This window comes from Eschrichtius robustus, chromosome 20, assembly GCF_028021215.1.
Source record: "Eschrichtius robustus isolate mEscRob2 chromosome 20, mEscRob2.pri, whole genome shotgun sequence".
In the NCBI taxonomy this organism is placed as follows: Eukaryota; Metazoa; Chordata; class Mammalia; order Artiodactyla; family Eschrichtiidae; genus Eschrichtius; species Eschrichtius robustus.
Window position 1 is genome coordinate 12,410,921 of NC_090843.1, and position 27,088 is coordinate 12,438,008.

Sequence of the window (27,088 nt, forward strand, 5' to 3'; positions counted from 1 at the left end):
ACCAAGGCGTGACAGCACCCACACCAGAGGGGTGGCAGGATCCCACACGCCCCTCCTCCCGGCCCTTCCACTGACTTGGGCGGGTGGAATTGGGGGACAAGTTCTGTCACAGGGTTTAGCTGCTGACAGAGTGAGAGCACGGACAGGCAGAATGCTCGTCGCAGACTTTCATTGGATCTGCTCTCTGGTTTGGAGTTTCTGGCCGGCCTTTCCTGGCAGCTGCTCCCTGACCTTGACACCACCCCACGGCCGGCAGGCATTCACTCCGCAGGGGTACCGGGCCTGACCCTACCCCTCGGGACCAGAGGGGGCAGGTAGGGGGGCAGTGGGACCCAGGACTGGCCGGCGGGGACAGGGAGCCGAGGCCTCGGCGCACTCGCTGCCCGCACCGCCGGCCGAGAACCCGGGCCACGTGGCCGCGCTGGAGTGACAGCGCCTATCTAACGTCGGGCGCGCGCTCGCGGGCCCAGCGAAAGCACCGGGGGCGTGGCCAGGCAGGGGCGGGCCCGGAGGCGCGCTGGCCCCGCCCCTCCCCAGGTCCCGCCCCCGAGGCCGCGAGGCTGTGCGTCCGGCTGTTGCGGATAAAGTTTGACGCTGGGCGGGCGGTGGCGGGTCACGTGAGCGGAAGATGGCGGCCCCGGCGGGCAGCGGGGGCTCTGCGGTGTCGGTGCTGGCCCCGAACGGGCGGCGCCACACGGTGAAGGTGACGCCGAGCACAGTGCTACTGCAGGTGCGACCGCGGGCGGGCGGCGGGCGGCAAGCTGGGACGCGGCGGCGGCGACTCGGCGCCGGCCGCTCCTGAGGTTGCGGCGAGGGCCGTGGGGGCGGGGCGGGGCCGGGCGGGGTCTGCGACGGCCAATGAGCGACCTCCTGGCGCGGCGGGCCCGCCCACTTCCGCGTCGGGCCCCGGGTCCATGGGGGCGGGGGCGCCGCACTCAGGGGCTGGCGGGGGTCGCGGCCTCTGCCACCCCCACCCGAGCCCGCGGTGCTCCAAGCCCGCCTCCGAGGGCCCCCGAACCTTGTCCCCACCCCGGGGTCGCCCTTCGGCTCGGTGTGCTGTGGCCGGGTGTGCTGAGTCACTCGCAGCACTTTACCGGGCAGCTGGCGGACGTCGATTGCATTACGTTGGAAATGCTTGTTGGGCCCTGATGTGTAGGGGACGGTGCACACACGGTGGTGCAGGGGGTTGAGACGATGAATGGTAACTCAGTGTGTGCAGGGTAGGGACTGGGGCTCCTGCCCAGGGGGGGCACCTAGGACCCACTCGAGCTGGCTCTCTGTGGAGTTTGAACTTTATTCTCTGTGTGTGTGTGGGGGGGTCCCCGAGTGTAGGAAGATGTCTGTGGTGACGGGTTTGTTGGGGACCTGGTTTTTTGGGTCCCACAGAGCTGGGTTGACAAAGCAGACCCAGTGAGGAGGAGAGTGAGCAGGATTTGCAGGTGAGGCGTGTGGAGCTGTTGAGTAGACGGTCCATCACCTGGCTTGTATTAGGCTTAGTCCTACAGAGCCAACCGGCTCTCCAGGAGGTGCACTCTGTGCCCTTGGCTGCCTCAGTGGCACTTGCCTACCCCCGCCGGGGCCCACCAGGCCAGATACAGTGGCTCATGCCCTCATCTCACCCCTAGGTCCTGGAGGACACGTGCCGTCGGCAGGACTTCAACCCCAACGAGTACGACCTGAAGTGAGTTTGCTTTGGCCGGGCCTTGGTCTCCAAATCCATCCACCCTTCCCGCAGGGCCCTGCTGAGGCTTAAACCCACAAGGTTTATTCTCTCACCCTCTGGAGGCTAGAAGCCCCTAGTGATGGTGTTGGTGGGGTCGCACTCCCTCCAGAGGTCTAGGGGAGGAACCTGTCTTGCCTCTTCCAGCTTTTGGGGGCTCCAGGCGTCCCTGGGCTTGTGGCCGCCTCCCTCCAGTCTCTGCCTCCCTGCTTCCTGTGTGTTTGTGTCTCTCCTCTTTTGTCTCTTATAAGGCTACTTGTCTTTGAATTTAGGACCTACCGTATAATCCAGGATGACCTCATCTCAAGATCCTTAATTACATCTGCAAAGGCCTTGTTTCCAAATAAGGCACATTCATGAGTTCTGGGTGTTAGGATGTGGATATATCTCTTTAGGGGCCACCATTCTACCCACTGCAGAGGGCTTTTGTGCATTTGGTTGTGTAAGTTCCTGGTGGAGCTCTGAGAGCAAGGGGAGGTGGTCATGGAGAAATGGGAAGAAACCTGCAAACTGTAGGTGGGTTCTGGTGGCCTCACAGCCCCTGGAGTTGCGTGCATGGGTCTTTGTGTGCAGGCATTTTTCCAAAGAGAGGGCTTTTACCAGATTCTTGTGGGGTCTAAGGCAATGAAAGGGTCAAAACCCTGCACCGGTGGGTATGGATTTCTATCCCGGATGGGGAGCTTCCCATCTTAGCAGCGGCGTGTCCTTCACGGTTTGGCTGTCCTCACATTCAGGGGTAGAGAGGAGCCCAAGGGATGGGAGCCTGCTCTGCTAGACCTGGCCCGTGCTGCCTCTCATGTAGGGCTCTGCAGAGGAGGTGTGAGCGGAGATGCCCTCACGTCATCCCAGATCTCTGCCTCTTGCCACCGAGAATCCCAGGGCCAGTGCTGGGCTGTCCCCTGGCATCTTGTCACAGAGCTGTGTGCCCTTTCTTTGCTCTCCCTGAACCTGCCTGAGACCTCCACGTGGTGCCTGGTTGGACTTTTACAACATGTATTGATTTTTCTCTTGTCTCCTTTGTATCCACCGACTGTGTAATTTGTTTTTAAAAACTGCTGCCACTGCCACCGAAGGCAGTGTTTTGCACACGCATGTGTGTGCACGTGTGTGAGACCCCTTCCCCTCACTTACCGGGTTTTCCTTAGGTCTTCTGTCCTGTCTTGCAGTTGACGTTGAGGTTGTTATAAGGTAATTTCCAGCCAGTGTTGAAGATGGGTATCAAAGTTGTTTCTTTCCCAAGTCTTCTAAACGCCCCGTTCATGTTCAGGAAACCATTGTTTCCAAAGGCATCTTGGCATTCATGCCATCGGGTGACCACTTTGTGTGTATTCAAAGCTCACGTTCTCTCACTAGTGCTGTAGTTTTCCCCCTAAACTTTCATTGAAAATAGAGCTCACAGTCTGATTTCTGAGAGGCATAAATAAGTTCTCTTTTTCACTCTCCTGGTGATTTATTCTGGCCGCTGTCTGTCTCTTGTAAAATCAAGGCCACACGGCAGAACTATTTTCTGCTGTGGGCAGGAGCTTTTCTGAGACCCAAGTGATCTATAGGGTTAACAGTGGTGGTTCCCCTTCCTGTAGGGTTCCTGGGAGCTAAGGGGGTCAGGAGGAGAGGGCCCAGGGTCACTCAGGCTCCAGGGCCACCTGGCCGCCACCCTCCCTGCCCACGGGTGAGGCAGTGTCCAGGCCTCCAAGGCCCACGCCCCTTCCTCTCTCTCCTCCTCTCAGGAGTGGGTATCTGACTCCCTGTCAGTCCACCAAAGAGGTATGATCTGAGCTGGATGTCAGGAGCTGCAGATTGTGGTTCCAGCACTGCCTTTGGGTGGCCTGGGCTACCTACTGGCACTTCTCATCTGAGTTTCCTGTTTGTGAAGTAAGCTGACCACGACCCTGACTGTGCTTCCTGGGAGGGCAGGCTGTCAATAGAGAGCAGCAGGCGTCTCGGAGGTCCCTGGATTCTCCACCTGCCCTCCTCTCCTGGCTGTGGATATTTCCGCCCTGACTCACCAGTTCACTTTGCTCCCCTCAGTTCCTTCCAACAGCCATCCCTCCTTGGATCCAGGAGCTCTATGCATGAGGGTCAGAGGAGGCTGCAGGCCCATGTGGGCCTCTTCCTCATCTGTTGGAAGCTCTAAGCTGCCAGGTCCCTGTGCAGTGGCTAAAACATGCAGGACACAGGCAGAGAGACTGAAGGGCTGCTCCAGGGTTGGAGGACCTGGCTTTGTGAGCTAGGAGTGGCGGTCTCAGCCCTTCATCTGTGAATCTCAGCCACCGTGAGGGCCTGGCTCTCCATGGAGACTTTAGGCCCGGTCATTCCATTTGTGGTTCTCTGGAACTTTTGCCTCTGTCACTGGTCTTTGGGGTTGTGGCCCTGCTTCCAAGGATAGCAGGAGCGGGTCATTTTGGCTGATGGCCAGCAGCACAGGGAGAGTGGCCGCAGTGGCCAGACGGCTGCAGCTCCGAGCAGTGGCGACAGGGCATCGTTCTGTTAGAACTTTTCTGCGCAGAGCATGGTGCACAGCCCTTAGTTATGCCCACGTGTGCTTTTATCTTCTGAGTTTGTACTTGGGCTGGTTGCTGCTTCACAGTCTGAAAGAGCAGGCCCTCGGTTTGCCCCAGGGGTGATCTGTCTGTGTTCTCTCTGTTCTTGCCCGAACTGTATCAATGCTCACTCTCTCTTTCCTTTGGAAGACCCACTGCTGGAGTCACCCTGTCTGCAGGCTTGCCGGCCGTCACTCTGTTCCTGCAGCCTTGGCGCCATGGGCTGCGGAATTGCTAGCCAGACGTGGGCGTCACTCTGCTTGTACCGTGCTCCCGGCAGGGCTGGGCTGTGTTCGGGTCAGCCGGCAGCCTGTGGCTTTGGTCTGTTTTGCAGGTTTCAGAGGAATGTGCTTGACCTCTCTCTCCAGTGGAGATTCGCCAATCTGCCCAATAACGCCAAGCTGGAGATGGTGCCCATCTCCCGGAGCCGCGAGGGGCCTGAGAACATGGTAGGTGGCTCTCAAGGGGGGACCGGCGGCACTGCTCCTCCCGGCTCTTCCATTCAGACCATTTGGGCTGCAGGATGTATCAGCAGGCCAAGCAGACGGGGTGGGGAGCGTGGGCTGTTTCAGAGGGCTGTGCAGGCGAGGCACTTGTTTTCGTCCTCAGGTGAGACTGCCTTCTCTAGGTTAGGCCAGAGCCACTTTTCTACTCCAAAAGCTGATGATTGGAAATGAGACTTTTCATTCTTTGTGCTGAATGTTTTTTGGGAGTGGGGGGTGGAGAGGCGGTTAATTGTGCTGTGTCCGTATCAGCGTGCTGGCAGCATCCGCCATACGACGATGTTTCTGGTCAGAAAATCACCAAGAGTCTTAGAGCCCGCAGGACTCTGTGTGGTGTCCAGTGCAGCCTCACTTCTGGGACAAGGGCACCCAGCTCAGGGGCGCAGGCTTTCCTCTGACCAGTCTCGGCTAGACCACAGCCTGAGTCTTCTGACTGCAGCCCACTGCTTTCTACCAAATCAGTAACTTTTATGTCCTAGGGATTTAGCGAATGACACTAGGGTTACTGTGGACAGAGACAAGAATCACGGTGATAGCTGCTCTCTTGTGCACAAGCGGGTCCTTTACATACGAAACTGCAAATTCTCCCAGCACTGCAGGGAAGTGGTTTTCATCCGTGTCGAGAGGCAAGGAGGCTCAGGCCCTGGGGTGTTAGTTCTCTGTCCAGAGCCCACCAGGAGTCAGGCGCCTGGGGCTGAGCTTATTAATACACCTCTTTTTCCATTACAGTTGTGGTTCTCAGCCTTTCACATGGAAACACCCTGACTTCCCTTGTGGGTTCCTTGGGTGTGCTGGAGACCCCCTCGCAGTTTCCCACAGAACAGTTCCTCCTTTGTTTGTTATTGGGATTTCATGTAAATAAACGTGCCCTTGAGGAGTCCCTTGGCCAGAAGGGCAGGAGTAGCAATGACCTAGAGAGTCACGCGCTGGGCTGTGACAGGTGGGGCTGTGTAAGGTCCTTACCTAGGGTCTCTGCACTCGTGCTTTAGTGTGTCTGTTGTTCAACAGAGGGACCAGAGGAGAATTTCCCCCCTTGTGGGTTATAGACTTTTGTCACTGTTTAGAGAGATAATTGTTAAAATTATCCTGTAAAGCAGTGTGCTCACTTACTAAAATTCAGCAAACACAGTGCCCTCCGCCTGTGCCCTAAGGATCAGACCTGGTCTGGGCTCCAGCTGGGATAGCTGCTCCTCTTCCTGACTTGGTTCCTGTATCTCGCCCCTCAGGTACGCATCGCTCTGCAGCTGGATGATGGCTCCAGGTTGCAAGACACTTTCTGCTCAGGCCAGACACTCTGGGAGCTTCTCTGCCATTTTGCTCAGATCAGGTAAGTGTCAGTGAGCAGGTTTGGGGCTCTGCCTCCCTCTGCCCTGGGGATGCTGCCATGGTCACTGGGGCTGGTCCAGAGCCACAAGCCTGAGCTTTGCTTTGGCCTCATACCAGCAGGTGCTGGTCACCAGTAGCTCATCTTTTTTACTCGATGTCCTGGTATGACAGCCAGGCCATGCCCTCCTGGAAGAGCTTGTGGGGAACCCAAGAGGTCCCCACCTGTGTGGTGAGCAGTGAGGGGAGAAGTGGGATGCCGGGCTTCTCAGCTGACAAATACTGCAGGTGTAAAACTTCCTTGTCATGAGAATGGGCTGTATTTAAAGAAAATATCTTGATGACAGTTGACATGTGTCAGTTTCTATCTGGTGATTAATGGTTTAAACTTTATTTCTGAGTGTGTCAAAATGGTAGTCTTCTAAGTTTTGGTTTTTCATTGTGGGATGGAAGACTTTGTCCACTTTTAAAGGTCTCAACCAACAGAATGGAAGGGACCGTGGCAGGGTGTACTGGTTGCTGTGTGGCCGTGGGCAAGTTGCTTGCCCTCTCTGGGCCTCCCAGGGGTGATGTGAGGATGAGATGAGTTAATGTGTCTCAAGTGCTGAGAACAGGACCTGGCCCACGGTTTGTCTGTGCAGAAGAGGGGACTCTGGGTAGGGCCATCACGGTGACAGGGCCTCGCTCTAGGAAAGCCTGCTCTGATCTGATGTGGCACCCGCTGCCCCTGCTGTCCCAGCATCCAGATTCCTGCTCCCCCACCTCAGCCGCTCCCATGGAACTCCTCTCCCCGTATCTGATGTGCTGGTGTCCCCCTGTTGCCAGTTCTTTCTATGACGAGGCCACGGTGGGCTACTGTGCCAAGACCGGCTGGCCCCTCCCCCTCCTACGAGCCTGGTCCTGGGCAGCCGGGGATGCAGCCCCTGCAGCCAGCTTCTATTTCCTACCTGGATGCTCTCCTGAGAGAACTCTGTGCCCCCACTCAGGTGGCCTCTGACAGTATTAGCGCTTCTAAGATGAGTACACAGGCTGCCACCTCACTCTACTGCTCTTGGCACCTGTTGTCTGACTGGTTCCTCTGTCAGCTGGGGGGGGTCAGGCTGCTGTTACCCTTGTTTTCAGAAGAAGAAACAGAGACCCAGGGGAGGAGGGGGCTCCTCAAAGCCCAGGACCTGGGATGCCAGCACCTGCCTTCTCAGATGCTGAAAAGATGGGGCCTCTGCCTCTGTTTCTACTTCGTTCTTTCATTTATTCAGCACAGGCTGGGCTGGGGCTCTAGTAGGAAGTTGGTCCTGGTCTCCCAGAGCTAATAGGCAGGTATACAGAGCTACCAGAAGAAACTATCAGAAGCTATCACAAAGAAGAAGGGAAGATGCCTTGGGAGGTGGTGGGGAAGGTCGTGGAGGAGCCAGCTGCACTAGGATCTGAGAAGGAGCCATCTGGGCCAAAGGGGCAGCAAGTGCAAAGGCCCTGGGGCAGAAATAAGGAGAGGAGAAACACATGGAACACAGCGTGTGATTCTTCTCCCTCCCAAAAGGCAACTAAAACGCCATTAAAGGACTTTACAGAGATACAGCCTGGAGGATGGAGAGAGCAGGAGCTGAGGCAGTGACAGCACCTGGACGTGGGTGGGGAGGGTGACAAGGGGCCGGGGGGTGGCGGGGGGGTTGGCCAGGGCAGGCGCTGGATGATGTGGGGTCCTATATCCCCTCGCACTCCATGGTGCTGGTGCTGGAGGTGGTTCCCTGGGTAGGGTGGGGCTCTCTGGACTGGGGATGCCCTTGCTGTCCCAAGAACCGGGGTAGGTGAGCGTGAGCCCCCCATGTGGCTCCCAAAATGGTGGAAGCTCCCAATGTTGGGGGCATGGGTGGCTCCCCAGATCACCACCTGGATAGTGATAGCCAGCTGCACTGCGGCCAGAGCCCTGGGCGTAAACAGGAGCCCACAGCCAAGGGTGCCCAGACATTTGAGCAAGGCTGACGTGAGAGGCCAATGCAGACAGACAGGAAGAGATGGCAGCTGTCAGGACGGGTGACAGCATTTGTTCCTGTTCTCCGAGGATGGAGAGGCTGTTGGAACTGGAGCTGGTTGCTATTAAAAAGGAACATACAAAGATAAGGAAGAGCCCTTGGAAGCGGATCAGAAAGCTGCAGTTGAAGGTGCAGGGGTCAGCCACAGCTATGGATCAAACGGCACAATCCCTGTCACACAAGACAAGGTGCTGTGTGTCTGGGAGTGGCCGGTGGCCTGAGGATATGCCGTTCTACTCATGCACCTGAGGGTTAGCCGGTGTGACTGGCTGGTCTTCGGCCTGACTGAGCACATTCTTTCCGAGGTGGCAAATGCCTGAGGGCACATGGGGTCGGCCACTCGAGGCTTGGGAGCCGATGCTTGGATCTGGGGCGCAGGGTCCCTGCCATCCCTCCTCCTGGGAGGAGCCACAGAGCCAGGCGGCCAAGCACAAGGATGGAGGCCAGAGGAAGAGGACTCGGGACAGGCCAGGCCGCTGGCTCCTGATACTGCATCTCTAGAAAGAAAACAGAAGCACAGGAGGAAGCTGGTGAAGATGGTGGGAAACCGTCCTGGAACTGAAGGGCATGTGTTTCCAGAGTGACAGGCCTGCTATGCCTGTACCAGTGGGGCCTCATCTGGTGGCATCGCTGTAACTCGTCAGGAGCTGGAGATGATGGGATGGTTTCCCACGCTCAGAGAGGGACAGCAGGCCTGCACAAAGGCCTCAGGCTCCCCGTGGCACCACCAGGAAGGTGACCAAGCAGTGCCTTCAGAATACTGTAGGAAATTCATTTGTTCTAGAATTCTCTAGTTTGCTAGATTGTTGAGGGGTGAGGATGAAACAAAGCCATTTTTAGACACAAAGGTCACCCATTTACCGCACACACCCTGTGAGCAAGCTGCTAACTGCTCCACCAAAGGGCAGGCAGGCAAGTCCACCCAGGAGCAGGCAGACGAGGGGCGTGGGGAGCTGACGAGAGCCTGCTGAGTGGCAGTGGGCCCCAGACACAGGCGCGGTGGGAGCCCATGTTGCCAGGCCCCCCGCTTAGGCTGTGACCACCAAAAGGAGGAGTAACCCAGAGGGAGGAGACGGGGCTCCATGGTACGGGGTCCATCCCCCCGGGAAGACTGGGTGGTTCCTCAGCTGCTGGCCTGGGGAGCCAGGGTTGCCCTGTCATGATGAAGCCTGATGCTCCCGTCTGGCCCTCGAGTTGTTGGCTGGGCGGTCTGGGGGCCGCCTCTGTGGAGGGGCCGAGGTGCTGGGAACACTGGTTCACACGAGCCTCTCAGGACTGACTGACTCGGTAACCTGGGTTTAAGATACAAGAAACAGAATGTGGGGGCAGTGGGGACAGCGGCATAAGAAACGAGGTGACATCAGGAGGAGGTGGGCCCTGGGAGGGGTCATCACGCAGGGACGAGTTCTTGACTCTCATGCAGCGTTGAGCACGGCATGGCACGCACCCTCTCTTTCTTGCTGTGACTATTTCGTGTTTTCTTGGAAATGCCCTCAACACCGTTTCCATGGCTGTGCAGTCCTGTCCTGTGTGTGTGTGCGCGCGTCCGCATGCGTGCCCAGCCCATCCTGTGGACAGCTGGAGGTCTGTGCCCCACTCCACCCTGAGAGTTTACTCTGGAGGAAGAATTGCTCTCCCAGCAAATGGGGGCTTGCCTAGGCTTCATCTCCAGAAGTGCAAATCCGGGCCTTTCCTTGGAAGCTGGCACTTCCTAACCGTGAAGCAAGGTTCAGATGAGGGAGGGAGGGCAGCGTCTTCAGCCCCAAAGTCGTAGCCAGATGCCCAGTGAGCTGGCGAAGCCATGCTGGGGCTGTGCAGGGGCTGCAGTCAGCTGCCCACCACTGCAGGGCCCTGCCAACGTGGGGGGCAGCCGCCTGACAGGTCCGATGAAGCAAGGGAGCTCCGGCTGGCTCACAGCAGCTCCCTTGCTGGCCGGTGGCGGGAAGCTCTGGGAATTCCAAGTGTCCAAGTCCCCACAGAGTGGGACAAGTAGGAAGCTGGTTTTTCTCACTTGATGCTTTGGGGAGTGGTAAGCGTCCCAGAGCAACTGGTGCCGTGCATGGCCAGGAGCTGTGGGAGATGAGCACAGCACCCTGGGTCCACTGTTGGTCAGGTAGCAGGTCCTTTGTGTGGGGATCAGGGTGGATGGTGGCCCGGCCCTGACCCTAGCATCTAGAGCAACGAACTGTCCACTGGACATGCCATGTGGGCCACATGTGCGGGACACGGAGGTAATTCAGAATTTTCTGGTAGCCACATCAAAGGAAAGTAAAAACAGGTGTAATTAATTTTAGGAATATAATTAACTTGACTCAATATATCCAAAATATTTTCTGAACATGTAATCAACAGGAAAAAGGAGATATTTTACATTCTTTTTTGGTAGGAGGTCTTTGAAATCCGGTGTGTCTCACACTTGGAGCTGGCCTCCTTCTGGGCCAGCTGCCCTGCGCGTGCTCAGCACCCGTGTGGACGGGTAGCCGCCACGGATGGCACTGGCTCCATGTGGGCCTCCTCTCTGCTTCTCGGGCATCTGCTGCAGGGAGGGTTCCAGGCATGCCATGCCAGGCTGGATTCTTCCCTGAAGCCCGTTGCCCCTCTACACCTGGCCTGATTTCACAGCCGAGCCCGCTGGTCCATCTCAGCGGTGTTCATCCCGTGGATAGTAAAAGCAGGGATTCGAGCGTCCCTGGGAAAGGCAGGTGTCTGCCTGTTCTCTCAGGGTTGTAGGGCCCCCAGGGCACAGCGGGCTGCAGGGAGGGGCTGCCCGTGAGGGTGGGGGTTGGCCTGTGATCACGCTGTGCCCAGACCCAGAGCCTTGTGGGTGGGCAGCTGGAGGCCTAGATGCCGGGTATCCGTTCAGGGCTCTCGCGCAGCACCTCCCCACCCCCCGTCTTGTTTGGGAAGGCCAGAGGCTGCCTTCCCCCTGCAACTCCCCACTCCGTCTGCTCTGGAGGAGGAGTCTCTGTGATTTGGCCAAGCCTCGGCCTCCTTGCTCCCTCCGGCCACAACCTCATCTCTTTGTGGGCTGGGCTGCTGGGTGGTGGTGGATGTGAGTCACCTGGCCCCTTGGGATGTGGCCTCACCCACTCTGGGCTTCCTTGTGGCAGCAGGGACCCCTCTGAGCCTGAAGTCACAACTCTGTTAGTTTCAGTTGGTTTTTGTCAGTTTTGGTTGTTCTTGTGTGGGAGCGCTGTGGTGTCAGGCTTGTGTCGGTGGCGCCTGAGTTTGTACCAGCCCAACTTGGTCAGGCCCAAGCAAGTGACAAAAACAGAAGGGGCTCCAGATGCCTGCCTTGCCCCCAGTTCACAGCATCACCTCCCCGCGAGCCCTGCCAGGAGCCATCTGGGTGGGTGGATGGCCCATGTCTGTGGGGTGACACTCTCCATGGTGGTTGAAGAACACAGCAGCAGCAGCGCCTTTGCCCTGCCTGGCTGACCCTGCTGGCCCCAGGCCTGGCCCCGAGGGCAGGTGTGCCAGCCTTAGACAGAGTGAGGTCCTGCCACTCCTCCCCAGCACCATCCCTTTGGGCCAAGTGGCGTCCGGTGGCTCTGCCTGGGCTGGGGGGTGGGAGCAGGTCCAGGGGCACAAGGGTCCCCAGGAGGTCCCCTCTAGGCTCCCTCTGAGACATGTGGAACCTTAGCAGTGTCTGTTGCAGGGAGTGGTGGCTTCGGCTCTCCGTTGAGCTGGAACCTCCTGGTCCACTGTCCTCGGCCGGATGGGAGAGCGCTGTTAATTGGCCAGGAAAGTCTGGAAGTGATCTCGGCTGCCCCTCCCCTCGGCGTGTTTACAGGCCTCTCCTCAGATCCCACACGCGGGAATCCGATCCCTCTGGAGGAGCCGACATCAAAGCTGAGCTGCTGTTTGATGTCCAGGGGCCTCCGAGGGCAGCAGGCAGGCAGGCCTTCCCGGGTGCTGCTGTGCTCTCGTCCCTGTTTGTGATTTGTGGTCCCCACACTGGCATCGGGTGCCCTGGGCAAGGATTTCGAGGGAGGACGCCTGGCTAGAGCCCCTGAGAGCAGAGGGGACTCTGCCTGTCTCGTGGTGGGCAGTCAGCTTGCTTTCTGAGCCCAGGCAGCTGCTGTCTCTGTTGCCATTGAAAGGAGCAGGACCCCTGTGTCTCCCCACCGCCTTCCTCCTCTCTTGCCCTGGGATCTTGTTTGCTGGAGTATCTTCCCTCACTCTTTCTCTGTTTTGGCTTCAGGATGAAGAGCGTGTAGGCCTGGTCAGGGTTGTCTCTCTGGCACTTTGGGGTCTTGTGTTTTCCTGAGGCCTGGCCACGCTGTGTGTGCGGGGTCACACCCGCCATGGCCGGCCCCCATGTGGCTCTGGTCGAGGGCTGGAAGCCTTCCCTGGGGAGCAGTTTCTTTGTGAGCACAGCCTTGGGGAGAGCCCGGGGTGAGCTCCATGGGGACCGGCAGCCTGTGGGAGGTGGTCAGGGACCTCTTCCAGGGGCCCCCACGGCAAGCTCTGGATTAGCTTGAGTGTCTCAGCCCTGGGGAATATGCAAAAGCATAAACTGAAAGCAAACAAGAGAGATGGGAGAAAACATGCTGAACCTGAGCAGAGGACAGTGTCACGGGTCTCGGGGACGGCCCCAGGCAGCCGAGTGTCCGAGTGTCTGTGTACAGTCCCCAGCTCAGCCTCTGTGTCTCCCATCCCAGCCACCTCCTTGTCTGAGCCCTGGGCTCGGCAGGGCAGCACTGCACGGCCTGAGGGCGCTCCAGGTCTCCTACTCTGGCAGGCGCAACGCCTTGTGTCACCCTTCCCTGTCACCCTTCCCAGAGGAGAGGGTCAGGCCTGGGGCACTGCCGATAGGTCTGGGACACGCGTTTATTTGGGGGCTAGTTCTATGGGTATGTGTCAGGAAATGCAGAAATGAACTTCGCTTGGTTGTCACAGGCCTGTGTGGTACAGCTGTCGAGGTACAGGCCTGTGTGAGTGGTGTCGGCCGTCCTGAGGGTGTGTGCGCGATTGTGCGCCTGCATGCCCGCCATCCTCCAGCCTGCCCAGCTGTGCTTCCTGGGGGCCCTTCCCTCCCATCTCAGGGTCTGGTTTATAGGGGAGGGGCGTTGGTGGCTGGGCCTGCTGCCCACCTCCCTGTTTGTCCTGGCATTGCCCCACTCTCTCCTCGGAGTCTGTGAGATAGATCCGTGCCAAGTGCTCCTGGTGCTTCTGTGGGCAGCAGCCTTCTCAGGGGACAGCTTCAGATAAAAGCCCAGATCATGCCCTCCCAGGACTTTCTCATCGCCGACCCTGGGCACAGTTGACAGCAACCCAAGGCACGTCCAGGAGGTGGCTGGTGCTGCCCGTCCCCGTGTTCTGTGTCCTCCCTTTGCTCTGAGCCGGGAGGCCGTGGGCAGGTGGGAGACACCCCCAGGCCATGGGCTGATGGCCAGCCGTGGGGTGGCCAGGGTGGGTGGGTCCCCCACAGTGGCTGGCCAGGGTGCCATCCCCAGGGCAGCAGTGCCCCCAGGCAGTGGCTACCTGTGATGCTTTCTTCCCTCCCCTCTCAGGGAGTGTCTGGACCGGCCGCGTGAGGCCAGCCCCGTCTGCGTGTACATGAGAGATGAGGTAGGTGAGCTGTGGGCCCACCCGCCTGGCCCGCGCCCTGCCGCCCACTCCCAGCCGCCACACGGGCCCAGCCCCACTTTCCAATCTGGAAAATTCACTCCTTTAGACCTTTCAAAGCAGCGATGGGCAAACTTGGGCCCTGAAAGCATGATGTGTTTCATGGAAAAAAGGCAGGACGCCGGCTCCGCTGGAACCAACTGCGGGCCGCCCGGGCTGCTCCCAAACCTCCCTCAGAGCCCTGTTTGTTTTCTCAGCTTCTCTCAAAGCCCAAGAGTCACAAAAGTGGTTTCATTTTAATAAATATTTGCTTTGCTCAAAGTTTTGATCTTTTTCAAAACTGAGTGTGGCGTGGTGCAGGCTTGGCCTGGCACTGAGGCCCTGCCTGTCCCCGCCCGCCTGCCCGTGACGGGGGACCCTCTTGGCGCTTAGTCCCCTGGCTCACAGGGGCTTTTTGTTTCAACCCTGGCCAAGCGCCCTTTCCTGGCCTGGGGTGGCCACTGTCCCCGAGGGGCCCCTGGTGTAGACGGGGCACACCCACCTATTTATCCCAGTTTGAGGTTCCTGACCCAGGGCTCAGCGGGGCAGGGGTTCCAGGGCTGTGAGCGGGAGGGACCTGGGGGGATGGGTCCTCCCCTGGAGGAGACAGACCACGGGGCCTCAGGCACCTGGGCCTGGATCAGCTCCAGCCCTCAGAGGGCTGGTCAGCTGGCCAGATGTGCCTAACCCAGGCCTGAGCCATGCCCACCCAGACCTCGGATGGGGTGGGGTTGGGGAGACAGACATGGACCAGAGAACAAATGCTCGGGTGTAGATTGGGGTGCAGGGGGCTGGACCCAGGCCTTTTGGGAGCTGTGGCTGGCTGGGGGACCCCACGGTGCTGGTGACACAGCGCCCAGGCTGGGGGAGGCAGCGAGGGGTCAGCAGGATGTCCTGTTCCCTCCTTACAGGTGACCGGCAGAGCCGCCTTGCAGAGCACGACGCTGCAGTCACTGGGCCTCACCGGGGGCAGTGCCATCATCAGGTGGGGGGTCTCTGAGTCTGGTTTAGTGAAGAAAACTGTGGTCTCAAGGGAAAGGAAACAGGAAACGCGGGGAAGCCCAGACCCTTGCCAGTCGCTTCTCCCGTCTGCAGTCTGGGGGGGCTGGGCACCATGGGGCGCAGCGTCAGGTGGGGGATCTGCCCTCAGCCGGGCGGGCGTGGCGGCCCCATGCACGCTCCTTCCCCCGTGAGGTGAGGTGGGTCGGGAAGGGCTGTGGGGTGCTTTCAGGGGATTGGATTTGGTTTGGTAGTCACCAGAAGATACGATGCTGGCACTGTGAGACCCGGGGCTCCGTGTATGGAATTTCATTTGCTTTCCGGGCCTACCCACTCAGGTTTTCCATGAAGCCACACGATTCCACTGGCAAGCAGGAGCCTGGGGTCTCCTGGAGCAAAAGCCCAGGAAGCCCGACCCCTTCCTTGTTGGCCGACCAGGCAGCCAGCAGCCCTCTGTTTCCACTGAATTCAGCGGGGCTCAGCCAGGGTGATGTGAGCCATCAGGATGAGGCAGCGCGCCCGGGGGCCGGTCGCGTGGATGGCCTGGGCCCGAAGCCGGTGGATGCTCAGGCGAAGCAGATCTCGAAGGAGCCCACACCAGCCCCCTTTGTTCCTTTCTCGGGTGGGGGACAGCGACTGGGGGGCCCCTCCGGGTCCGTGAGGCCTCTGATGTCATCTTCAGCCAAACTGCCAAAGTCCTTCTCCAGCCCTGCAGGCCCCTCCCAGCCAAAGAAGTCGAGGCCTGGCCAGGAGCCCCAGCCGGAGCCGGAGCTGGTAAGGGGCGAGCTGGGCGCTGGGGTCCTTTCTCTTGACTGCACCTGACATCGTGGCTGGTCAGCCCAGGGTGCAGCAGGGTCGCTGGGTGCGGTTTCATCTTCCCAGGGAAGCGATTTTTTGGTTTTGCTTTGCCTGAAATCAGCTTTCTTGAGGCACCATTTTAGATGTACAGTTGATGGGTTTTGACAAACCTGTGTGTCCTGGCTGGCCATGTCACAGCCAAGAGAGCCATCCTTCCCAGAGCCTTGGACCCAGCGCCCCCATCTTCTCCTGGGCTGGTGGGTTTGACTGGCTTTTGACGTGAAGATGGTTTGGCCTTGATTGTCCCACGCCACATTGACTCCTGAGCCAGGCTGCCGCAGCTCACCCGCTACATCCCACCGCTGGCCAGTGGGCGTGTGGGGCACGCACCAAGCAGGTAGAAGAGGGTGAGTTTGCTCACTCTTCACAACCTTGTGGGTGGGGCCTCGGGCATCTCTGGTGGGGACTTCTTGGAAGTTCCTGGCGGCCATCTGAGCCACGGCTGGGAGGAGGGCATGCAGCCCTCACGGAGCTGTGATGAAACGGCCCAGGCCTTGGGTTGCCTCTGTGACGCTGTCTTCTTATCTGATCAGCTCTATCGAGGTACGACTTACTATATAGACACCTACCATCAGGGCAGTGTTGGGCTTTTTGTCTTCTCGATGTTGAATCTGTCTTTGGGCACCTTTGAGCTGTGCCCTAGTCTCACATCCTCCCCCACAGTGATGCCCGCCCCCGTCCCCTGCTCTGACCACACACAGACATGAGGAGTGGAAGGGACCTTGCATCTTGGATCACGCTGAACAAGGGGACCCCCAGCTGGGCGGCACCTCTGCAGAAGTCAGGCATGTGGCCAGTGTCTGCCTCCCCGCTGTCTGATGGAGGCCATCTCTGGTCTTCTGTGGGTCAGGCCAGCCTCGCCCTGGGCAGTTGCAGCCGTGTTGGAGCTCCTAAGAGGGAGGACAGGCGTGGCCCCTGTCGGGTTGGTGCTCAAGCTCGGCGCCAGGACAAGACTTTCTCCTGAAGGGCTTTCATGAGTCGTACGGCAGAGCTTCCATAGGCTTCTTTGTGTCCCTCTGTGTGACTGCTCCCTCAGCAGCGCTCACAGACTGTTTTCAGGAAAGGCGTGTTGTAGATTTCCCAACATCTTGGGCTCCTGGGCTGTGCCAGGCCCCCTGCCTCCTGGGGTTGGCCCCTGGGGAGGCTCAGGCGTCCAGCTTAGGTCTCTGGCTGGTGACTGGAGAGGGTCTTTCCTAATAAAGAGACCTTACGGTGGGGCCAGCCTGGGTTTCCAGCCTGGGCTGCACATTGTCACCTGTGGAGCCCTTGAGGCTGCACAGGTGCATGTGGGCGTTATTCGAGACGCCGCTGCGCCTTCTCAGTGAGGGCTCCAAGTTCTCCGCTCTCTTCTGCCCTTCCTTCCAGCCAGAGCGGCTCCATGTGCCAACACTCAGGGTCCACTTGAGGTTTTATGTGGTGAGAAGGATGACACTGCTGAAATGAATTCGTTTTTACAAATCACCTTTCCAGACGATGGAGAGCCATTGCAGGATTCCCTGCCTGGAGCAGGAGCTTGTGGAGTGAGGATGGTGAGGCTCCACCCGGGCAGTGGATGCTGCTGGTTTTTATACCCAGCAGCCTTGCTCACTTGCTTTACTGGTTCCAGCAGTTTCTCATTTTCAGTTGGAGTCTGCAAATAATGTCAGTTTATCTTTTTCCTTGATGTCCTTACTTCTCTCATTTTTTTTTCTTGTCGTATTGCAGTGATTGGGTCTCTGGTATCTGTTGAATAGCAGCAAATTTAGCGGGCATCCTTGTCTTGACCTTGATCTCACACGGAGTAATCTTAGTTTATCTGTGAAAGATGCTGCGGGCTGTGAAAAGTCTTTATCAAATCAAGAGTTTCTATTCCTAATTCTCTGAGAATTTTTCTTTATCAAAAGTAAGAGTGGTGCTTTATGAACTGCTTTTGCCGCATTGAGGTGATTCCATGCCTTCGCTCTCGTTTAGTTCGTTTGCATGCTGAGGTTTTGGGTAGATTTCCCCCATGAAGCTATCCTTGCATTCCAGGGGTCAGTCCAGTTTCAGTGATGTGTTTAGCTACACTCTGAGTTGCAGTTAACTAATATTTTAGTGCTGGAGCCTGCATCTTGTCTCTTCTAGAGCACCCTCCTCACTCTTGCTTTCAGGTCATACACCTGAAGGGGAGGGTGGAGGGGCAGGGGCACCTGTGCCTGCGTGGGGCGGGCCGTGGGGAGGCTCAGCGGTGGGACAGAGCCCAAGTTCCTGCAGAGGGGCAGGCGGCAGGGGCTTCCTCCTGCTTCCTGAACCACGCTTTGTGTGTCCTTGCTGAATGGATGGGGGAGGGGAGGGGAGGGGAACTGAGCCAGTCCCAAGCCCCGTGAATGTCCATCCTGGGGAGGTGGTGGTGGTGCCCTGGCTGTTCAGGGACCCCACTGGCTTCTACGCTGATGTCTGGGCTGCATTAGACACTAGTACGAAGCCCCCAGTCTCACAGGCTCGTCACCTGGGCCCAGAATCAGCTTTCGAAAGCAGAGCCTTGTGGTTGGGGTGAGCCAGGGCCGGGGGCCCGACTCCCTTCGGGCCTGCTCTTTCTGGGGACCCCTAGGTTTGGGGACCAGAAAACTAGTACCGGGGCTGGCTGTCTCCTTCTCCCACCCTAAAGGCTGTGGCTCTCTGCATCTCTTGGGAACCTGCTGACTCCCCAGGGCTGTGTGGGGAGTGGCCTGGTCTGGTGCCAGCCTGATAGGTGGTTGCTGTCAGGCGCAGGATCCCAGTGCATCCCCGAGCGCTGACCCCAGGGGCCCCAGGAAGGAGGAGTCCCGGGGAGGGTCCGCCTGGCCGCCAGCAGTGCGTGTCTTTGATCTGGGAGCCCCAGCAGCTGGTTGATTGTGGAGCGTCCCCCGCCCGCCTGCCTCGAGCCTCCTGTCACACTGACAGCCGTGCACCCGGAGGCCTGGCTGGCCACATGCTGTCTGCTTTGTGTCCCCTCGAGTCCTGGGGGAGGGGAGAAGGGAACAAATCAGAACTTTTGGGGGAACTTCAAAGGTACACTTTAGTAATCAAAAAGAGTTTCCAAGTTTCCCATTAATGTTTTGCTTGTGTGTGGTTTTGGATTTGAATGAAGAGTCAGAAGAGACAGGATGAAATACAGGCAGGTCCTCGGCTGAGGCCCAGGATGGTTTACAGACCCGGGCGGCTCCTGCCTTTGATGTCAGAACATTAATTATTAGAAGGTAGTTTTACTGGCCGTCAGAACCGAGTGTGGAGAGAGGCTGGGGCTGCCCGGCGGCCCCTGGCCTGTCCTTTGAAGTCCTTCCGCTGGCCCAGGAGGCTGCCCTGCAGCTCTTTGTGCTGCTGGGCCGTGCTCCCAGCCGGCGTCCCCCCACGCAGCTGGCACAGGGGTTCGTGATCAAAGGCCCCAACCCCCTGGGAAGGGCGGGCTGACTGCAGTCTCCCCTGCCTGCCCCTCACCCTCCAGGGGATGGTCTCATCTCCTGAAGACGTGGCCCCGGGGGCTTACTACGCACCTTGCACTCATGTCTCAGAGCAGGCGTCAGCTTCGCCTCTGGCTGTCCCCAGTTTACGGGAAGGTTTAGAACACTCAGGGCTGGGGGGAGCCTGGCCAGGACCTGGGGCCTGGGGTGGACCGAGAGCAGTGCCCCTTGCTGCCCTGCCACCCTCCTCCTCTTGGCCTGGGGTGCCTGTCCATGACATGCCCCCAAGAGCACAGCCCGCTGTCCCCCCGTGTGTGGGCCCATGGAGAACCGGTGGGCAAGGTGCCCCGGCTGCCAGAGTACCCCCTGGAACTCCAGAGCTGCCCGCAGGGCCAGGCAGCCTCATTTGCAGGCCCCCATCCTGATCGGGCTCAAGGGGCTCCCTCTGCGGGGTTTCTCCTGGCCCTTTGGTCTGCTGTGTGCATCCGCCCCTGGGTTTGCTGGCCTGGAGCAGGCGTCTTCCCCCGTGCATGAGGAGAGCCACCCCACACCTTACATTTGCTTATTTCAGTCCTTTGGGGGTTCATGCACTGCGTGCACAGACAGGTGGGGCCACGCCAGGGCACTGGAGCCACCGGGTTTCAAAGTGTGCCTGCGTCACTGTCGCAGCCCAGCATTTCTCTTCTTAAAGATGCTCTCGTTTTTCCTGCTTGGAAGGCGGGCAGGCCCAGGTGTGGACGTTGGCCCAGGGCTGGGGCAGGCGCGGCCTCCGCCTGTGCCGCTGGCAGGCCCAGCGGATGAGGGGCTGGAGTTCAGTGCAGCCTTGCCGGTCAGGCCCGGCCTCGTGCTGGCACGTTGCTCCCTCCAGAGGGCGGCCGGCTCTGAGAGTGACGGAGGCTTGGCCCGTGTTCCTCCCGCGTAGTGTTTCATTTCAGCTCCAAGCCTCAAAGGGAAACGCTTCACATTCCCTGTTACCAAAAACCATTGTCAGAGGACAGTCTGGGTAAGAGGGAGGCGGGAGGGCGGGAGGAAAACAAGAGCCCTCACAGGGAAGCTGGAAAATCTGGGGTTGAGGTCACCTCCAAATAGTTTTTACATTTTTTCTCCCTGTGTCATCATGTCCTGGAAAATTACTGTCAAGAAAATGAAACCTCAGCAGGCAGTGCGGCTGCTTTTGACATGGGGAGACCCCTGTGTGCCCAAGTGGGTTCTCAGCCACTGGTGTGGCAGCCACTGGAGCATGTCCACTGGCTGTTGGGGGAAGCTGTGGGCCCACGTCTCAGCCCAGAGCCGCGTCCCCTTGTCCCCTCCAGGCCTGGCCTCTGACTGCCTGTGGCATGGGGCTGAGGGTAGGCAGTGCCCTCACACCTTCCTCCCCTCGGGTCTCCGTCGAAGGGTCCATCCCGGTGTGACAGAGCCTCTTTCTGAAGGCACTGGTGGCCATCCACAGCTGGTGGCTGGTCCCCAAGTCCCCATGGCTGAGTGGCCCAGGTGTCAGTCCAGTGTCTTTGCAGCCTCAGGCCGTCACCCAGGGCCTCCTCTGAACATCACCCGCAGAGGGTGCTCCTGTTCCCCCCCCTCTGGAGGCTCCTTTCCCTCCCAAGTGCCCTCTGGGCCCCTCGCCAGTATCCTCCAGTTCGCAGACAGCCTGACTTGTCTGCTCTCTCCGTCCACCTCCCTCCTTTCTGGTCTTCTGGGTGTTCTCTTGTCTTAATACCCTCGGTGGAGGCTGGGACAGGGGAGTCTTTGCTAGGGTCGTGTGCTTGCAGGAAATGAGAAACCCCTGCTGGGCGTTCCACCAGAAGGATCGGGTCTCTTGTGGCCACGCCCTTGGAGCCTGCAGACACCTGCCGTTCCTCCCCTCAGGATTATGCCCGTGCCTGTTTCCTCATCTGTCATGCGCTGTCATGTAGACCCCCCCCACCCCATGGGCTCAGACCCCAGGCTCTGGCTGCCTCCTCATCGTTCTGCCCATCTTCTAGCCGACAGTGAGATGCCTACAGCGTCGGGGCCACCGGGGGAGGGACCGGCTCCTCTGGCTTTCCTGGGGTTAAGGGGTGGGGGCGGGGGGAGACGGGGCCGGGGCTGTGCTCTGGAGACTGACAGCGTTCAGGAGCTGGACCTTGAGCTGATGATGGAAAACCTGCGACTTTGGCAGGATGACCCAAGCCTGGTGACATTGAGTTCTTAGTGGAGGCGTGTCCTCCAAGTGGCTCCCTGGTAGGATCTGGAGGAGCAGACCTGGAGATTTGGGCTGTGAGGGCCAGCTGTCAGGTGCGCTGAGAAGGTTCTAGGCCTGCCACCCCACCAGCATCCTCGGGCACCAACTGGGAGGTTCATCTTGGAGGCCCATCCTGGACCCTGGGGCTGTGTCCCTCGGCCAGCACACAGGAACCCAGTCCCCATGGTGAGGGCGCTGAGGCCCTCTGACAGTGGCCACTGTATGCGTTGTTTTTTTTTTTTTTCTTAATGGTGTCTCATCCTAGATCTCTATTCTCCATCCAAAAACATCTTCATAAATCCACCTAGGATGGGAGCTGTGCATAATAACTGCCCATGACCAAGGAGCGGCGGGTAAAGGAACAGCAAATGAGGGCCAGATTGCCGGCAAAGCATTGGAAGTGAGCAGGGCCAGGGCTTGGCCTCCGCTGGCGCCGTGTCTGCCCTGCTTCCTCCCACGTGGAGCGGTCAGACCCACTCCTCCTTTCCTGGTCTCTCTCCTCTTTGTGGTGGAAATACCTGCTGGGCAGGCTACGTGGAGGTGTTTGAAGCCCCCTGGCTTCTCCCTCGGTCATTTGGTAGGACAGGGTGGTCCGTCCTACCAGCCCAGCCATGGACATCCACTGTTCTCATGGGACAGGGACCGCCTGGGGTCCGGTCGTGGCGGCAGCTCTGGGACTTGGGTGGTCTGGCCCCTGGGCTCTGATGGGCAGCAGAGGCTGCTCGGAACCCTGGCTCCTCTGCCCAGGAGCAGGGAGGCCCCCAAGACGCAGGGCGGTGCAGGAGAATGAGAGAGTGTGATCTCGAGGTGGCTCTCTCCCAGTGCTCTGGTTCCCGTGTGGGACCCCGGCTCCTGGCTGCTCTTGGACAAACGGGCTTCTGGAGCAGAGCTGAGGCATAGGAGGAGGGGTGTGAATCGAGGGTAGATCCAACGCGGAGAGAAATTTTTGTCTGCTCACTTTCTGACTGAAAGTCAGTGGCCCCTGAGCAGCATGAAGCCAGCAGCTGGTGTCACCTGCGTCCCTGTTCTGGAAGTTGTGGGAGGGTTGTGGGAAGTGCTAGCAGTCTGCAGTCCTCCAGGTTACCCCTGGGCTGTGCACTGGAAGTACCCAGGAGGACAAGGAGGCCGGAGTGGCCCCGTGCACTCAGGGTCGGGCTTCCCCAGCCGTGCCCCCCGGGGATCAGGGGGCCTGTCTGATAGGCTCAGCTCCAGGTCATGGATCACAAGTCACCCAATTGCTGGATTCTCGGGGTGACTCGTGTGCCCAGATCTGGGTCCTCGGAGGGCGGGACCGGGACAGGGAGGTCCCAGAGCTTGCTCGTTGGCTTGTGGGCTTTGTGCTCGAGCGCCAGGGGGCCTGGCACTCATGGACACAGCAGTGCCCAGCTCAGGCACATCCACATCTGCCCTCGCCCTCCCCCAGGAGCCCAGGCGAGTGCTCGGCCCTTCTGGAATGCAGGCGCCGTGGCTATGGGGGGCAGCCTGGCGCCGGCATCTTGTTATAAAAAGCTCTGGCGTGGACTGCCTGTGGGCTGCAGGAGGGTTGTGGCTTTGAGGGGGCAGCCCCCAGGGGCCTCGGTCAGCCACCTACGGACCCCACTGCCCGGGCCTCAGCCAGCCCCTCCTGTCCACCCTGCCACAGTGCCTTGAGATCAGTGGGGCTTCCTGGCGAGAACCCACCTCCCTTCATTACAAGGAGTGACGCAGCTGTGCACTCAGGAGTGGCAGAGACCTGCTGGCCTGGGCAGTCAAGGCCTCGGGTGTGGCTGGGGGAGCAGCCCTGGGACACCTGGCAGGTGCACTGGGCAGCTTCAGCCCTCGACCAGCCCCAGGTTGGTGAGTCTGACCTCTAGAGTGGGTGGGGCTGTGGTCAGGCCGGAGCGCAGGAAGGGTTGATCGGAGAAGCCTGCTGAGCCCGGCTCTGAGTGTTGAAGGCAGGAGGTGGGATTTCGGTGCCAGGCTGGGGCGGGGAGGAGGGGGCAGGCGGGAGCAGAAGGCAGAGAAGTGACCTCACCCCAGACGGCTTGTGGATATTCTGTGCGAGGGAGGGCAGGACCTGGCATGGGCCCTGCCGGCCCAGCTGGACACCTCTGTCAGGCCCGGCTCCATGGGTGGCCTCAGCGCCGCGAAGGTGTCTCCCCACATAGTCACTTGGGCTACACTCGCTACAATTACTCACCCGGAGGCACTGCGAGCAGAGCAGGCCCTGCCTTGTAATTTCCGTCTCCATTGCTGCCAATTAGGAGAGATGCTGTCCCTTCCTGTGTCCCCATGGTGGGCAGAGGGTGGGGCTGGCTGCTCCCCCAGAGAGGGGAGGAGGGGTCAGCCTGGCCATGGAGCCAGCAGCTGGCAGGTTTTTGCCAAATCGCTAATTTGGGGGCTGTCGCTTCTCCTGCCCCTCCCGTGGAACCGCTGACATGGCCGTGACCAGGGCACTGCTCCCCAAGTTTGTTCCCCACTTGGGAGACCCTGATAACACGTAGCTCCCTGGGGCTCGTGGGGAGCCCCCACGGAGACAGGAAGTGAACAGAGATGCTGCTGCTCACCCACTGCCCAAGTACCGCCCCCCCCCCCCACCCAGCAGTCAGGGTGCCAGCTGACCCGGCTGAGCCAAGACCCCAGGGCCATGTGCCCTGTTGGTGAGTGAGGGTCTCAGCGTCAGTGTTGCTAAGCAGGCAGGCATGGAGGGAGGGGCCTCCAGTCCTGGACAGGCTCAGCTGTCCCATGCCCCATCCTGGAGCCCCGGCCCTGGCCATGGGCTGACAGGCGGGGCCGGCAGCACGTGGCTCAGCCGGGGTCTGCACGGCCACCCCAGCCCCCTGGGGTCGGGAGCCTGGGCCCTTCCTGGGACCCGCATCAGCCGAGCCCTCTGCCTGCCCAGCCAGTGGACCGAGACCCCGTGGTGTGCCACCCTGACCTGGAGGTGCTGCTCCAGGCCTGGCCCGCGGAGCTGCCTGACGAGTTCTTCGAAGTGACCGTGGATGACGTCAGAAGACGCTTGGCCCAGCTCAAGAGTGAACGGTGGGTGTGCACCTGGCCCCTTCAGAGACACCCGTGCCCTCGGCAGCACCTCGGAGGGTGAGGGGGCCCAGGCGGGGGGCTCCTAGTCCTGTCTGGCCCTCTGTTGGGGAGCAGCTCACGAAGTCCAAGGGGACGAGGGAGAAACCCAGAGTCCAGCTGGTGTGGGGCCTCGCTCTGGTTGGGGAGACCTGGGACCTTCACCACTGCCACCCCCCACCCCACCCCCCCTGCCCCAGGAAGCGCCTGGAAGAAGCCCCCTTGGTGACCAAGGCCTTCAGAGATGCTCAGATGAAGGAGAAGCTGCAGCGCTACCCTAAGGTACCCTGGGGCGGGAGGTGGTCTGCACATGGCTCTGCACTGGGGCCTCCCACAAGCCACTGGCCGTGGTCTCGTGTACTTCAGCCCGGGCCTACACGGCCGCGGTTCGTTAATGAGCCAGGCAGCCCCGTTCTAAGATGAAAAACATCAGTGTGTTTTCACAAGTGCACGTGGGTACTTGACTGGTCCTTGTGTCCAGCCCATGGAGCCAGGAGCGTCAGGGGGCAGCCAAGGTGAGGGGGTGCTGGCCCGGCGTGGCCGGGGGACCTAGCCATTGTGGGCCCAGGGGTGCGGACGCCTGGATTGGACTCTAGCTGTCCTGTTGACAAGCTGGCTTGTCCTGGCCTAGGTGGTCTTGAGGGTCCTGTTTCCTGACCGCTACATCCTGCAGGGCTTCTTCCGCCCCAGCGAGACCGGTGAGCAGCCCCGTCTGGGAGGGCGGGGGGCCCTATGAGCTCCTCCAGGCTCCTTCCCTCTGGGCCGTGGGGCAGGCAGCAGGTGCAGGGCTGGGGGCCAGCTCACATTGGAGGCTCGCAGACCAGCTGGGCAGTACCCGTGGGACTGGCTGGCCCCATGCACCCATCTGTTCTGGGCGTGGGTGGGACAGAGGGGCACCCAGAGAAAGGTAGACCCAGGGCTCCCCCACACCCAGTAGTGGGGTCTTTGGCCTGGGGCTGCAGCTCACCTGGAAGGAAGGCAGCAATGCCACCAGTTCTGAGTGGGGTTCTTGGTGACCTTGGGGAGCGGGTCTGCACACAGGTTGGACCTGGCTCGTCCCATTGCAGAGGGGGCCCGGCCCTGGAGTGGGTCTGAGTGTGGGATCCCTGCTCACCCCACCCTTCCTCCTGCAGTGGGGGATTTGCGGGACTTCGTGAGGAGCCACCTGGGCAACCCCAAGCTGCCGTTCTACCTGTGTAAGTGCTTTTCTGGGACCTCCTGCTCAGCAGCCCTGGCACCTCCCAGTTGGGGCTTGAAGCAACTTTTCCCACAGAAACAGCATCATGGGGCAGGCGGGTCCTGTGCTGGTGTCCGAGCATGAGTCCGGGACTGGGCAAGTTGGGGAGGGAGGTTGACCCTGCTCAGCATCCCTGTGCCCTTTGCTTCCCACCTGGCCAGGAGCTGTAGGGGCTGGGGGCACAGGGGTGAGCTGCTGGCCTCTTTTGGAGGGCGTCTGGGTAGTGAAGGGTCAGGCCGCAGGGCTGCACAGGGAACTGTGCAGGGCAGGTGTCCCCTTGCAGGTGAGTCTGCCCGAGGCCCTCTCCCCAGCTTCTTGCTGGGTTTTTGCAGCAGTAGAGTGATGGACAGGGGGATGTGAGCTGAGGGGTACTTCAGAAATCCCTCAGCTGAGGCCTATGGCCCAGGCCTGCTGGTCACTCTCAGGCCTGTCCTGGGGTGGGGGGTGCATGGGCAAGGGATGGGGGGGTGATGGGGGGGGCGAGGCGTTTCCTGGTGCAGACAACCATCTTTCCGCAGTCATCGCTCCTCCAAAAACCATCCTGGACGACCACACGCTGACCCTCTTTCAGGTACTGCCTGCCTGCCTGCCTGCCTGCCTGCCTGCCTGCCTGGCTGGTGGGTGCTGCTAGGGCTGGCCCGGGAGGGGCACCTGCCCAGGAGGGAGCGTGAGGCCATAGTCGGGAGTATGATAAGGCCTTTTAGAGGGGTGGACTCGGAGGGAGCAGAGTGCCTCTGGAGTCAGTTTTGGGGCTTTGCAGCCTCCTCTGCCTCCTGCCCCAGTGGGGATGGGCCTGCCCGGCTGGCTGCCACCGTCCTGAGCCAGGACTGCCCCTGGGTCTGGGTGAGAAGGGACTGGCAGGTGGGGCTGCTTAGGGGAACCCCTTAAGGGCCAAGGGTCAGAGGCCTCGGCTGCAGGTGGCTGGCTGCCCAGACTGGAGGGGCTGCTGCCAGGCCTGCTGCCTTAACCCTGCCTTTCCCCTGGACCCTGTGGCCTCCTCTGGGAATGCCGTGGTGGGCCCTCCCTGCTAGCTGGAGGCCCCTAGAGCTCCCAGGGTGAGGAGCGTTGATCCGGTGCCCTGCTGGGCCTCAGTCCAGAGCAAGAAGGAATGTCCTGTCCCTTCACCCCAGGAGAGCAGCCTGAGGCCTCCCCAGCCCTCTAGCCTAATGGTTTCCTCTTAAAGTGTCTTCAGATATTTTAATTAGTAACAGAGGCTGGCCTTTGTTAAGTGGCCAGCAGGCCCTGCAGAGGTCTGAGTTGGGGCAAGGGGGTCTGCTTGCTGCTCAGGGCTGCCACCGTCATGGGGGGATGGGGCCAGACCAACAGAGAGGCTGGAAGCCCACCAAGGAAAGGAGTCAAGGTTGGTGGGAGCAGGGTGCGTCCCCCGCCCCCCCTCCCCCTTCTCAGCCCCCTTCTGCAGCCCCCCGGGAGCCCCAGAGGCGCACTGGGCCTCCTTCCTCTATCCCCACCCGCCCTCCCTCCCTCCCTCCCTCCCCCCCTCCCCACTCTCCCTCGCTGGCCAGCCTGTTGATAAACATTGAATTTGGAAGATGCTTTGGGATGGAGAGGGGCCAGCGTCCAGGCACCCCCCT

The 27,088-nt window shown here is 60.1% G+C and overlaps 1 protein-coding gene across 7 annotated transcripts in view; it reads left to right on the forward strand.

The window, feature by feature from the left end:
• The first annotated feature begins 574 nt into the window (after positions 1-574).
• ASPSCR1 (ASPSCR1 tether for SLC2A4, UBX domain containing) overlaps positions 575-27,088 on the forward strand; it is a 29,700-nt gene continuing 3,186 nt past the window's right edge. For 3 of the 7 annotated variants that reach the window (XM_068529987.1, XM_068529985.1, XM_068529986.1), the window contains exons 1-12: positions 575-730; positions 1,626-1,681; positions 4,595-4,709; positions 5,990-6,090; positions 13,633-13,690; positions 14,638-14,711; positions 15,064-15,499; positions 24,084-24,223; positions 24,460-24,541; positions 24,891-24,957; positions 25,393-25,455; positions 26,015-26,067. In XM_068529987.1, the coding sequence (XP_068386088.1) occupies positions 629-730; positions 1,626-1,681; positions 4,595-4,709; positions 5,990-6,090; positions 13,633-13,690; positions 14,638-14,711; positions 15,064-15,499; positions 24,084-24,223; positions 24,460-24,541; positions 24,891-24,957; positions 25,393-25,455; positions 26,015-26,067 (1,347 nt within the window). In that variant the 5' untranslated portion in view covers positions 575-628. Of the gene's footprint in view, positions 731-913; positions 1,202-1,625; positions 1,682-4,594; positions 4,710-5,989; positions 6,091-13,632; positions 13,691-14,637; positions 14,712-15,063; positions 15,500-24,083; positions 24,224-24,459; positions 24,542-24,890; positions 24,958-25,392; positions 25,456-26,014; positions 26,068-27,088 lie in introns of those variants that run through there. The other 4 variants (XM_068529990.1, XM_068529989.1, XM_068529988.1 and 1 more) reach the window with 3 other exon arrangements.